The sequence below is a fragment of the Cajanus cajan genome, chromosome 10, assembly GCF_000230855.2.
Source record: "Cajanus cajan strain Asha chromosome 10, NIPB_CcT2T_4, whole genome shotgun sequence".
NCBI classification, from domain to species: domain Eukaryota; kingdom Viridiplantae; phylum Streptophyta; class Magnoliopsida; order Fabales; family Fabaceae; genus Cajanus; species Cajanus cajan.
In genome coordinates, this window is record NC_138526.1 from 52,884,740 (window position 1) to 52,899,493 (window position 14,754).

Consider the following 14,754-nt stretch of genomic DNA (forward strand, 5'->3'; position numbering starts at 1 on the left):
TCAGGATTCAAAAAACGGTTCAAATTTCTAAACTAAGATAAAAGATAAAATTACCTCAATTTCAACTTGGGCTTCTGCTCGGCTCTTGTGCTCTTGCCCTTGTCCCATTAATTCTCTTTCTAGAGATAGCTACATGAGAAACAAGTACACAACGATACAAGGTATAAATACTACAATATAAACGGTAACAAGACACGTCACACAAACCCGAAACTTCCCCTTTGCGTCTAGGCAGACACGTAGCAAACCATTACGCAGTTTGCCCATTATCGAAGAGCAATCACAATAGAGTCTCGAATAGTCGATTATCAAATATCTATGTTTTTGTTTCTTGCTTACGCTACTATTTAGCTTTCTAGACATTCTTCTTGTATAAAGGATCATCAATATATATGAAGAATGTAGCTAAGGTCATAGGAAATAATTTAATCAACATGCAAATTCCTTTATCGATGATGTAAAATAAAGTTGTTGCCGATCGTTAGGGCGAGTAAAATATAATTTCAGCACGGAAGTGAAGAGTTTTCAACTTTTGAATTACTCATATAAGAAAATAATATATATTATTATATTTGGTTACATATTTAAAATTATGTAATTTCAATTAGTTAATATGGAATATAATGCTTACATGTACGGTGGAAACAAAACCTAAGGAAGTATGTATGAGTCTGTCTCTTCGTTAGAGCGGTTTAAATGAGTTAATTTAATCTACTTATCTTCACTAACAACACCAAAAATAATTTTTTATGGTAATTTTTATGTTATTTAGCGACCATACAAATAACTATTAATATATTTACCGACAATTAGATTATGGCCGTTATATTTGGGGTCAATAAAATTATTAGTGACATTTAAAATGAGTGCTGGTAAAGACCTTCTAAATGGCTGGAAAAAATAAATTTTTTAATGATAATTCTAGTGACAATTTTAATGGCCACTAAAAGTAATTAATTTCATTGAATAATAGATTCTCATATATGTAAAAAAATTGTATAGAAATACAATTGAATTTCATTAGATAAAATAATTTATTTTGATAGCGTATTGATACTCAATTAGTTAAATTCAATTAAATAAAGTTATTTTTAGTCCATGCATTGAAATTGATGAGGGAATCAAATTCAATTTTTCATCAATTGATTTTTATTTTATTTTATAAAAAAACTACTTTCTTTACTAATATTCTCATCCACAATTTCTCATAAAAACGAGAATAATAAATTTTTTATATGAGTACTCCATATTTGCAATAACACCAAATACCCATTTATTAGAGTAATGCAAAATTTATGAGTTTATCATGTCCTTGAGATACCAAGGAAATCATTGAAAAGACTAAATGAATAGTCAATGATGTCATGATCCAAAGAAATTACATAATTTCATTTCTAAGATAATCATATCCCAAAAAAAGCAAGGTCTCTAATGATTTAGAACTATTTGCTAAAATGTCTAAAAGGTCTTCATCAATTGCAATTGAATCCTGCAAAGCACAAAATAAACAAATGTCCTCCTTCAATGCAGGTTCATCAATTTCCTGTTAACAATATAACATTTAATGTACTATCAAATCAAATGCAGTATTACAACAAAGGAATATCCTGTGCATAAGAAATGGATTAGGCTCAATACCACGTTATACTTTGTTGAATTCTTATTTAAAGAAAGGTACAAACATTCAACCAATAAAAATACATATAGCTCTGTTACGTTCATTGCCTAATGTTCATTATGGTGATTAAATTATGGATCAGTATCATAAAGTATAAGCGGGACAAGAGTGATTCTAGACATGTGGTTCGGTTCGGTTTGGCACGTCATGATAAAATGGAATAAACCTTTTTGAGGTTGGAATATTACCAAAGAAAAAATATATAGTATTTTTTAACATACTTTCTTATTTTAAAACAGAAGTCAAATCTCAATTTCTTTTGGTACCATTTATGAACTTAATAGAACAAGAAAAGATATATTACAGTAGAATGAAATTAAATACGCTAAATAAAACTTATCATTCTATTGTTTCAATAATTTTATCATAAAATAAAACAAACTAATTCTAACACGCACATCTTAAATTTAAAGGAAAAACTGTGAAATGAAATTAAATAATACAATGTCTAATAAATAATCACCATTCATGGATAAATTGGCAATTGCCTTTGCTGCTAGTATGCGAACAACTTCATCATTATCTTTTCTAGTAAGCTTGAGCAAGGAAGTGAGGTCATCAGCTTGAACCATATTGATTTTGTTAACCTCTACATATTATAATAAATCAAATTAATATACAAAAAAAATTAAATACTCTAAAGAGAAGCAACGAGGTTTTTTAAAACCTGTTTCCACTATAACAATTGGAATTTTAGTTGATTGTGATTCTACAAATCCAAACAAAAAGGTTGAGAAATTACAAAAGTAACTTAAACCTCTTTAAGAAAAAATAGCATGTGTAAAACAAGAAGACATGGGTCAAACTTGTTTTCACAGTTAGTAGATTTTGTAGGTAATTGTGATTCTACAAATCCAAAAAGACAAATATGTAAGCTATAGAATAGAAAAAAATTCAACCAGCATATCAAATGTCACATAGACGGGCAATAAGGGTTTATTTGGGAAACAAAAATGTGGATGGATATATCATCTAGATAAAGACCTAGCCTCTTCTGAAAAAGGTAAAAAGTAAAAAAAAATTCCGTTTCTTTTATAATACTCTGCAAATAAAATAATTTAGACAAGATTCTTGTAGTGACTGATCTCAATTTATTTTGTAGATTAGTCCGATTTATTATCTTCTCAAATGTTAATTTTTTTCAACTTGATCCGACCCATCACATGTTGGTGGACTAAATGGATTGATCCATTGATCTATCAATTTTTCTTTTAGAAAAAACTTCAATCTAAAATGACCTCCATTCTAAAATAAAAAATGTTAAATTAAGCATAATGCATATAACATTAAATTTAACTAAAAAATATATGATTTTAAATAATCAAAATAAAAATATAAAAAAGTATTGTTATTGGAGTGATTGTCCATTGATATTAAGTTTTATTGGAGACTTGAATGGATAAATCTATAGCAAATTCATATTGTTTATAACAACAATTTTATCTTCATTTATAAAAAAAAAGGCTGAAAACCTATTTTGGTCCCTTATAATAATTGTTTGTTTTAATTTAGTCCTACTTTTATTTTTGGTCTCAATTTGGTCCCTAATAAATTAATTGGTTGCAATGTCGGACTTCCGTCCAAATTATTTAGACGGAGTTAACTGTTGGCCACGTGGAAGCTATGTAGATGCCACATGGATGTCAAATTTTGTCATGCATATGGAACCAGAACGGCCCGTTCTAAAACTGGAACGGCCCGTTCCGGTTGCACTCATGGTGTGTAAATTTTGCATCTAGAACGATCCGTTCCAGATGCATTATTTAACACCAACGCGTGCAGCAGAACTGGCCGTTCTGAAATCAGAACGGGCCATTTTGGCTTCCATAATTAGCCGTTCTGGATTCAGAACGGGCCGTTCCAGAACGCCAACCAACATAGTGTACCAGTATGGTTCAAAAACCAAAAACAAACCATTTATACATACATAATTTTTTTATCTAAAAAATAATATATTTTAAAAAAAATTATATTCTAATATATTTTAAATTATCGTATGTATAAAATATAAATTTCGAGGAGTTATTCATTTATCTGATATTTGTCAAACTTTTGTACTTTCTATTTATTGTTTATGTTGATAAAAAAAAATTAAAATTTAAAAATTTATATCACATATTAAAAACATCTTTATATGATAAATAAATAAAACTTAATTTTTATAAGATTTAACATATTTATTTATATGTTTTTATTAGTGTTAAATTATTATTAAGTAGGTTTTTAAGATTGTTATGTAACCAAACATTTTAAAAAATGTCTATGACAGATAAATATATAATATTTATAACATGTATTTTTAACAAAAATTAGGTTTAAATCTGTTAAATTATAATATAACATAATCTGACCTAGTTTATTTTCACCCTTAATCATAATTTTATATATAAAAACTTGTAAAAAATAATTATAATATATATTTATACTTTTAAAAATTATATATAAAATTTTTAATATTACAAATATATGAATAAGTATTGTCCTTATGATCTAAAATTTCTGGATATAATCATGAACTATATGTGTGGCATTCTGGAACCAGAACGGCCCGTTCTGAAACTAGAACGGCCCGTTCTGGTTTCATTCTTGATGTGTTAATTTTACATCTGGAACGGGCCATTCCAGATGTAAAATTAACACATCAAGAGTGAAACCAGAACGGACCGTTTCGGTTTCAAAACGGGCCGTTCTGGTTCCAGATGCATGACAGAAATTTTACATCCACATGACATCTACGTAGCTTCCACGTGACATCTACGTGATTCACTGGGACCATCTTTATAATCTTTTCTATCTTTACCAAAAATATTTGCTGCAATGCATTAATAAAGAAAAGTAAAAAATGATAAGATGCGATTGCAGAACAAAACTGTGGTACTTTTAGTCTGGGTTTAGAATTTGTAAGATTTACATTCTCTAAGATATTTACATAATATAATACAAAAATTTCGGTGCCCGCTCTACCTATGTTTGTACCCCACACATCCTAGAACAAAAATAAGTTGTTGAATGTGTACATTATCTAATTGTTGGGAATTGAGATGGCCCCTGCAGCATGCATGGAAGTCTCGAGTATATACAATATATTTAAGGTTTTCCTTCTGTGGGTGTTGACGGAGAAGACGAGCTTTCAGAATTTACAAGCAGCGGGTCGCTCATGACATCCTGCATCAAGATGATGGAGTGTAAATGTAATTGATTTGAGAGAAATAAACGTTATGTTACGTTACGTACCGGTTGCACGGAAGCCTCACTAGTGTGGCTGGGTATGCATCCAAAAAAGGTGGGAATCGTCATCTTTTCTTCGGCAAAGTCTCTCAATTTGTCCAGCTCTGGCATCACTACTTTGGCAAGGTCTGGCCTATCTTTTCGCCTGAGTTCCGCACACTTGACTGCTATATTTGCAAGGCACAAAGCTTGTTCAAGAGGCCAGTCGGTGACACATGGGTCCAGCATTTCCGCAAACGTGTCATTCTCCATAGACTTTTCAGCGTGGTGAGCCAATCCCATTGGAGGCCTGCCTGTCAATAACTGAAGAAAAATGACCCCTAGAGAATAAACATCCGACTTCACACCCAGCATTCCTGTTTGCTGATACTCCGGATCGATATAACAAAATGTTCCTGCTGCGGATGTCATGCGGTATTGTGTTACATTTTCTGCTACAGCCGGGACTAGCCTTGCCAATCCAACATCGCTTATCTTACTCACATAATTCTGGTCTAGCAAAATGTTCCCCGGTTTAAGATCACGGTGCACTAAAGGTTCAGGCTTCGTTTGATGCAGGAATAGTAAGCCCGTCGCTATCTCTGCAGCAATTCGGAACCTCAGCTGCCAAGACAGAACACCCTTCTTTTTTCGAAACAGACAATCTTCTAAGCTTCCATTCGCCATATATTCATAAATCAATATGCCATACTCCGGACACGCTCCTAGAAGAAGCACCATGTTTGGGTGTCGCATGCAGCTCAGTATGTCAATCTGCATATATAGGATTATAAATATCACTCCAACACATATTTGCATGGTTAGTTATTGCTATTGCTATTGGTATGCCATACTAGAGAATGCACATGAGGCTTTTATTTATTCATTCTTTCAGGTTTACCCTTGAGATCCAAAATTGCCCTTCTCTCTCTCCTCTCTACATGTGTAATGTGTGTCTTTAGAAACGTAGAGATTTCATGGTCTCATTCATTCCCATAATAGACAAGCCTAAACTAGGCATTGAACATGTGATGCAGTCAAATATAAAAGTGGTTTAGAATTACTCATGTCCACTGGTTGATCACCTCTTGCTGAAACTGTGATTTCCCTTGAGCAGCATCTGGACGTAGAACCTTGACGGCAACTGGAGTGTGATCAAGATAACATTTATAAACAGGGCCATAACCTCCTTCCCCAATTCTCTGAGATTCAGAAAAGGAGCTCGTGGCTGCTTCAATCTCCTCTATACCGTATCTCCTATATCTTACATCAGTTTGGGCTAGATTGTCCAATAGCTTCCTCATTTCCTCTGCTTCTTTAAGAGCTTTAACTTCAGCACTCGCTCTTCTATGTGATTCCACCTCTGCAATTTTCTTAGATGCTTCAGCAGTTTCCACAGCTGCTCTACATCTTGCTTTCTCTTTCTCTGCAATTGCCAGCGCAGCTTCCTCAGCCAATCGTGCCTCTTCTAATTTCTTTTCTTCCTCAATTCTCCAGCTGGTCAACTCCATTAACTGTAGCAAACAAAATAGTATTGCAGTTGAAACCGTAATTACACATTTACAGAAAAGGGTACTATGTTTCAGAACCTACCTTTTGCTGTGCTGTAAGTGCTTCTCTGCATGCTGTACTATACATTTCCATCGTTTGCTTTAACTCAAGCTTCAGCCTCCTCATATCAGCTTCTGCTTCATCCTAAATTATTTTAGCAAAAGGAAGTGGATACATTTAATGGTCACGTATCGTTGGTTCTACTTGGACTCAGAAACATCATTAAATGATTTTTTATTTTTTATTTTTTGAAAACATGCTTAATAGGTGCTAGAAAAGCTAGAAATTTTAAAAGGTAATAGAATAACCGCGGGTATCCACTGCTAGCTAGCTAGCCATCGAATGGATCCTCTGATTAATTGAAAGACGTTCAAAGAAATGGAGTGATGTAGCTAACTAAGTATATTTAGTTGTGGTAAGATAACATTGATATATAATCAATTGAAGTCGTGTATAAATATATCAAAAACAATTGTGCTGACTTACCATGCTCTGTGATGAAAATGAAAATGATGTTCTACTGCTATCAAGTGAGAATGACGCATCTGGTGAAGTGGGGTCATTGAACTTGAGTCCCAATCGGGTTGATTCAAAGCTATGATCTGAACTGGTAGAAACTCGTGAAGTTCGGCCTGCGTCAATATACTCATAAACGGAGGATGAACGTCCACTGCTTGGCCTGTCGGAGCTTACAAATGATATATCAGTATCTGATTCTGCGAAGTCCATGCATGATATTCCACTCACGCCTCTTCCTCTTTCAAATGGAGACCTGCTTCAACCAAGGAAACCATGTCATTCTGGGCTTGGCAAAAAGAATTTGATATTGTATTTGGTAAGTCTAATAAAAAATTTAAGCCCTTCACCAGCTCTCGTGGCTGAAACTGAAAAGGTAATAGTTTATAAAATTTGCTTCGAGTAGTTTCATGTATATAAAAGACTTACTTAATAGATTCGTCCTGCCAGCTGTGAGGTTTGATTGATGTCCTTTCTGTAGCATACATGTGATGTGATTAAAACTTGAAGCATTAGCATAGATGCCGAACAAAAACAAACTGTTTGATATCACAGAAACGAACCTCTCAAATTCATAGGTTTGGAGGATATCTCGGGCTGATTTCCGTCCTGGTTATTTAGTTCACGTATATGGCTCAGAAGTGGGGATATATGCGCGGCTGGACGAGTAGCATTCCGAACCGAGGAGATTTTGCCCTTTGAAATGACAAACACGGTACAGAAATCCGGCGCCCCCTTTGATATGCTACTTGATGTACTTGATGATTTAAACCTGCACAACAAAAGAATGACTTATTTCCAACGATGCATACCGAGACACATACTTAAGAAATAAAGTAATTTATCATTATAAAGTGAATCATCAATTTATTTGGATTCATATTGACTTCAATAAAAAAAATCTAAAATTTTAATTGTATGGGTGATTATTGATATATGAGATCAACCTTTCAGAAAAATTGTATGTGTGTGCGTGTGTTGTGCTCTTTTTGTAAATCAAAGAGAAGAAGAATTTTGTGAGAAGTGAAGCAATTAACTTGTTTGGTACCATTTTTTACGTGTATTTTGGTTCTTTTTATTGTTTGGTTAGATACTCATTTGAATTTTTTTTATTGTTATTCACAATATTGGTGAAGAACTATTTTTTTTGTAATCCCTAACGGTTCCAAAACGTCTTTAGTGCACCCATTGATTATTATTAGTAGAGTTTTTATTGGATTAGGTCACGTGGGTTTTTACCTCACATTGAAGGTTTTCCCACATTAAAATTTGTTGCTTGTTGGTTCTTATTTTGTGTATCGTACTAAAATTATTATTTATACAAGGACAAAAGATATTCAGTTTTGTTTCTGATTAATTGTTGTTATTTGTTATCTTTTCCAACAATTGGTATCAAAGCTCTAGTTGGAGGCTCTGGTTTCTTTTCTAATGATGGGTGAAAGCGATGTTACTGGTACAATGATTAAATTGGATTCAACCAATTACTCTATTTGGAAGTCTTAAATGAAAGATTTTTTTTATTTTGTAGAGACATGTATGATCCCATTAAGGCTAATGGCACCAAACTAGTAGATAAATCTGAAAAAGATTGGAAGAAGGTCAATAGGAAGACTATTGGCATGATCAAACAGTGGATAGATCAAAACATTTATCATCATGTGTCAAGTGAGACTAATGCTTTCAACTTATGGAAGAAATTGAGTGAGCTATTTGAGTTTAAAAATGCACAAAACAAGGCATTCCTCATTCGGAAGTTGGTATAAACTTAAAATACAAGGATGGTTCTTCAATGGCACAGTACTTAGACAATTTTTAGAATTTGGTGAATCAGTTGAATACTATGGAAATTGTATTAGATGAGCTATTGACATTGTTGTTGCTTAGCTCATTAACAGACAGTTAGGAGACATTGGTGGTATCTCTAAGTAACTCTACTCCTAATGGGAAGCTGACTTTTAATATGGTCAAAGATAGTCTCCTGAATGAAGAAACTTAAAGAAAGGGATAAGGAATGACTGGTTCTTCAACTCATAATGAAGCTTTGGTGTTGGAATAAGGGGAAGAAGCCATCAAAGAAATTCTCATAGATATGATGACCATAGGAAGTTAAGAGGAAGGTCAAGGACAAGGAAAGATATTAAATGTTTCCATTGCAATAAAACAAGACACGCAATGAAAGAGTACAAATGCCTTAAGCAAGATAAATCAAGGGGTAAAGGCAAAGACGACAAAAGAGAAGATAATGACAAAGACATTATTATAGTTGTATCTGATAGTGAAGTTAACATTGTTTATGATGATAATTATATTAATCTCGTATGTCACGACTATGAATGAGTTATTGATTTTGTTGCCTCATTTCATGTTACACCACAAGTAAAGTTTATTCCTTTTAAACCAACTATAATGCCTCAATTGAGAAGATCTATTAGAGAGTCTTGTCCTTCACAAAAATATTCCCCTCATGAGTATGTGTTGTTGATTGATGAGGGAGAACAAAAAAGCTACGAAGAAGCTATGTCACATGAAGAGAAGGATAAATGGTATATAGCCATGCAAAAAGAGATGAAATCGTTACATGAAAACCATACATTTGAGTTGGTGAAGTTGCCCTAAGGCAAGAAAACACTAAAAAATAAATTGGTGTTCAAGTTGAAATCAGAGGATAATTGCTCACTACGAAGGTACAAGGCAATGTTGGTTGTGAAAGGTTTTAGTTAAAAGAAAGGAGTTGATTTTGAATAAATATTTTCACTTGTGATCAAGATGTCTTCAATTAGAATTGTGCTTGGCCTAACAACTAATTTAAACTTGGAGGTTGAACTTGATGTGAAGACACTTTCCTCCATGGTGACTTAGAGGAAGAAATTTATATGGAGTAACCTAAAGGTTTTGCAGTTAAAGGAAAAAAGAAGCTTGTTTGCAAATTGAAGAAGAGCTTACATGAGCTCAAACAAGCTCCAAGGAAATGGTATAAGAAATTTGATTCTTTCATTATGAATCATGTGTATGACAAAACCTCTTCTAATCATTGTGTGTTGGTGAAGAAATTTTTGGATAGTAAATTTATTATTCTCTTGCTTTATGTGGATGACATGTTGATTGTTGATCATGACATGAGAGAAATTGAAAATCTAAAAAGAGAGTTGAACAAGTCTTTTGCAATGAAGGATTTTGGTCCTGCAAGGAAAATTCTTGGCATAAAGATTATCCGTGATGGGAAGAATGGCAAATTGTGGTTATCACAACAAAAGTACATTGAGAAGTTATTAGAGAGATTTAGTATGGACAATTCCAAGTCTGTTAGTACTCCACTTGCAATTTAAGTTAAACTCTAAGCAATGTCCTACAAGTGAGAAAGATAAAAAAATACAAAAGATTCTGTATGCATCTACTGTTGGTAGCTTGAAGTGGATACTTAGGTATCTCAAAGGTACTTTTAAAGTCTATTTATGTTTTGGAAGTGGTGAGTTTGTGTTGAATGATTACACAAATGCAGACATGGCTAGTGATGTAGATTTCAAGAAATCTACTTCTGGTTATATAATGACTTTTGCAGAGGAAGCAATCTCATGGCAATCCAGATTGTATAAATGTGTTGTTCTATCTTCTACAGAGACATAATATATTGTTATAATAGAAGCTGTCAAGGAGTTCTTGTGGATGCAAAAATTTCTACACGAGTTGGGATTTTCACAAGAAAAACATGTTTTGTATTGTGATAGTCAAAGTGCAATCAATCTTAGTAAGAACTCAACTTTTCATTCAAGGTCGAAACATATTAAGGTTCGGTATCATTGGATACATAATGCATAGGAGATGAAACAATTATCATTAGAGAAAATATATATTGAAGAAAATGGCTCAAATTTGATGACAAAGACCTTGCCTACAGGAAAGTTTGCAATTTGCAAAAAGAAAGTGGACGGGTTTGATTGACTATGACACCAATTAATTGGTGAGAGGGAGGTTTGTCAAGTGGGTCACCAATTTATTTGGACTCATGTTGACTTTAATAAAAAAAACCTAAAATGTTAATTATATTAGCATAAGATGTAATGACTCTTGGTATGTGAGATCAACATTTTAGAAAAAGGAGAAATTAGAGAGTAGTACGTACGTCTGTCTCTATGTGAAACGGTAAGAAGATAAGAATTTTGTGAGAAAAAGTGGAACAACCAACTTGAAGAAAAAGTGTTTGGTACCAATTTTTGTGTATTAATTTGGTTCTCTCTATTATTTGGTTAAATACCCATTTAAAGATTTTCTTGTATTGTTATCTACCATATTGGTGAATAGCTATTTCTTATGATCTTAGCAGTTCTAGGAGGATTTGTGGTGTATTAAATGATTATTGTTAATAGAGTTTTTACTGAACTAGGTTTTGTGGATTTTTACCTCACATTGATAGTTTTTTCACATTAAAATTTGGTGTTTGTTAACTTCTATTTTTCTATTTTGTACATACTACTAAAATTATTTTGTTGTTTCTAGAGTCTATTATTATTTATTTAGGAAAATAAAAGATTCAGTTTTACTTCCACTAAATTATTGTTATTCGTTATTTCCCAACCATCATCTCACTACACCATGTTTGAATGTGCTACATAGTATAATATAATGGCTTGTGTTGTGTCCTTTTGTTGGCTTCTGTTTTGCAACAGGCATTCACCAAAGGACTCTGTCCGCTAATATCAAAATTATTCTCCTTTTAAAAATAGTTCTGACATTACACCAAAATTAATTTTTTGTGGCAATTAATTTATTATTTAGCGGTCATATAAATGATCATGATTTTTTTTACTAGCATTTAAATAAAGACTGGTGTATTCAGTGTCGCTAATACTATTACTGACATTTATATAAAATGCTGGTAAAGATCTACTAAATTGTCAAAAAAATTTATTTATTTTAGTTGCAATTCTAGTAGTTATTTTAAAGGCTATTAAAAGTTATTTTTTTCAATTGTCTCCTTTACATTAAATAATTTATTCCTATAATTTCCTTTTCTAAATTCATAACGTATATACTTTTTTTTATCTCTCCTCGATGTGAGATTTGTAAGATGAGAGTTGTCTTTTATTTATATATTTTTTAATTGTCTTGTCTCTTAAGAAATGTGAGATTTATAAGGTGAAAGTACTCACTTATATACTATTTAATTATCTTATCTCTAATCGATGTGGGACTTAAGTTTTTTCTAATAAATAATTGTCTCTAATAGTAAATTTTAGTGTAATATAAATACATTTTTAGTGGCTATTATATATTAGCCATTAATATTTTTATATATGGCGGCAATTAAATTATTGCTATTAAATAATTGTTGTTAATAACAAATTTTGTTGTAGTTCGGGGTTCTTGTTAACTTGGAGATACTAAATCTTACCTGATAAACCCATGCCTGGATGTTGCACCGACCACCAAATTCTCAATTGCAGCATAAGAAACATATTCTGTTATCGCTTTCACAACATCAGTGTCTTCAAGTAGGACATCAAGGCATTGTATCTAACAAAATATTTAACCGCAGTAAATAACGTGGGAAAAAAATCGTAAAAGATGTTATTCTACAAATCTGAATAAAAAGATCTGGGGTGAAATAAAGATTTCAAACCTACATCTTTGCGTGTACAGTAGCAATGGAAAGTGAGAAACAGATCCTTGATAGTGTTATCAACTTGGTATCTTTGTGGAGATGCTGATGAATTGTTGATGTTACATATAATGGCCTCGTTACTCCCTGTAGCATTTGCAAACATTTTGTTTTTTATACTATGCAGTTATATTACATGCACCACTTAACCCTAATTTCTGTAAGAATCTTGTATCATGGAGATCAAAATTTATTTTCTAAGTACCATTTTGTGTGGTTTAATTTTTTTTTATTTTTATTAATCCTTATAAAATTAAAACATTTACATTTATTAATTTATTTTTTTTCAATGTATTTGTGAGTTTATAAATTTTAATTTTACAGGAATATAAAATTGTCAATCCAATACTGGATAATTACTGCTGTTCATATGTAGTTTTTAACCATAACATTGCACTAAATAATTTGGTTTTGAACAACATAATTTTAATTACTAACGAAGTACTCTCTCTAAATTATATATAAGCAAAAAAGTAATTTTAAATTTAAATATAAATAAATTTTAACTGACTTATCCTGTTTAATGCTATCATTTAAAAAATACTCCTTATAATAAATGTGATTATTATTTTCAATATATATTATTAAAGATAATTTAGGGAATAAAATTTAGTTTTTATACGAAATTAATAAAATTAAAACAACTTAACTATTTTTTTAATATATGTATATTTAAGTATTTTTACTAATATAATATATATATATATTATCATCAAATTATAATGATGGTTACCAAAATTCAAAACTTCGTTTTTGACACTTCAAACTTTTTATTTTTATTTTGTTAATTTAAAAACAAGAAAAATTAATAATTATCAAATTGATGATATGAGTGGTTTTTTTTATAGAGAAATTAAGTTTCTACGTCTTAAACAAGGTCTCAATTTAAATCCTATAAATAAAAAGAAATTGAAAGGAAACTTCTTCGAAGTGATTAAAAAAAATACTGAAAGTCATTCAAGCTAGCACAGATGAAAGTTAACCAGTTATCCAAATAATGACATCTATTATTTTTTTTTGTTACAACGCGTTTTTTTTAACAACATCTATTATGTTTATATATGTGTTGCTTTTAGGTTTTTAATTTTAATTTAAAGTTCTTCTAAAAAATAAATTTAAGTTAAAGTTTTCTTTTTTATTTAACCTGCATTTAAAAGATTCCATGAAGTGCGTGAGATATTAGAGTTTTTCTATATATATATATATATATATATATATATATATTTATATATAATATTTCCGTTTCTTATTTTTAGACATCAGTAGTGTTTGTGTTTGTATTTATCATGTTCAAGGTCTATATTAGAGTCTGTGCCTCATAGAACACACGACAATGGAGGAGAAAATATTACAACTCAAATTTTTTACTTCAATGGCTACCACGATTTTATGCTTACAGAGGATGATTTGTGTCGTCCATGGAGATAAGTTTTGGGAGTTGTAAGGAAGTTATTTTTGCTCTCCAATGCTCTGGGTTTGGACGCGTGAAAATGAAGACGGGAGTGTTGGGAACAAGTCGGTATACTTGTCCCAACATCAGCATGCAGTGGTAGTGTGGGTTAAGGATAACGTTTCAGAATTCAGAAGTTTCTTCTTCGTCCAAATTGGAAGAGAAGAAAAACGAAGTTAAGTAATGTAATATATTATATTATGTCGTATTTTCATTTTAATGGAATTTTTTTCATTCCATTCCCATCCACTAGCTAAATAAATAAATAAAAAGGAGTACTTACTGGAAACAGGAGAGGATGTCCCGTGCAAAACGTGGAGTAGAATAACAGTTTGACCTCTGGTGAGAAGAGAATCAGCTGCCCATTTGAGAGCGTAATGGCTTCCTTTATCCTTATCTATAGCCACTGCCACTAATCCATTTCCTCCTCCTACTCCCTTTCTAATCCCTGATGATTTAGGATTTGGAAGCCACATTTCTCTTCTTGTCACCCAACGCAACTCTCATATCATATATATCCCTGGATTACCCAAATTAATTTCAAAATTACTCTTCATGTGCATTCTTATTCTTTATAATAAACACCCTATTATGTAACAAAACTTAGTTCTTAACTGAAAGTCGAAAACGGTATATAGAAAACTATCCTTAATTTACGGGCAATCAATCAACATTATCTTTTCTTATCCTATTAGT

The 14,754-nt window shown here is 31.7% G+C and overlaps 2 protein-coding genes across 3 annotated transcripts in view; both read right to left on the bottom strand.

Moving 5' to 3' along the window:
• Nucleotides 1–214, bottom strand: part of LOC109812671 (uncharacterized) — a 1,360-nt gene extending 1,146 nt beyond the window's left edge. The window contains exon 1 of one of the 2 annotated variants that reach the window (XM_020376684.3): nucleotides 55–214. In XM_020376684.3, the coding sequence (XP_020232273.1) occupies nucleotides 55–108 (54 nt within the window). In that variant the 5' untranslated portion in view covers nucleotides 109–214. The remainder of the gene's footprint in view (nucleotides 1–54) is intronic. The other variant, XM_020376685.2, reaches the window with a different exon arrangement.
• A 4,320-nt stretch (nucleotides 215–4,534) lies between these two features.
• LOC109812682 (U-box domain-containing protein 35) lies at nucleotides 4,535–14,672 on the bottom strand. Its single transcript, XM_083065769.1, has 10 exons — nucleotides 14,342–14,672; nucleotides 12,574–12,695; nucleotides 12,342–12,463; nucleotides 7,516–7,724; nucleotides 7,382–7,427; nucleotides 6,923–7,208; nucleotides 6,479–6,580; nucleotides 5,971–6,399; nucleotides 4,913–5,659; nucleotides 4,535–4,843 (listed from the first exon to the last, which is right to left on the bottom strand). The coding sequence occupies exons 1-10, from the start codon at nucleotides 14,532–14,534 to the stop codon at nucleotides 4,766–4,768; spliced, it is 2,334 nt and encodes a 777-aa protein (XP_082921895.1). The 5' UTR covers nucleotides 14,535–14,672; the 3' UTR covers nucleotides 4,535–4,765.
• Between the last annotated feature and the right edge of the window lie 82 nt (nucleotides 14,673–14,754).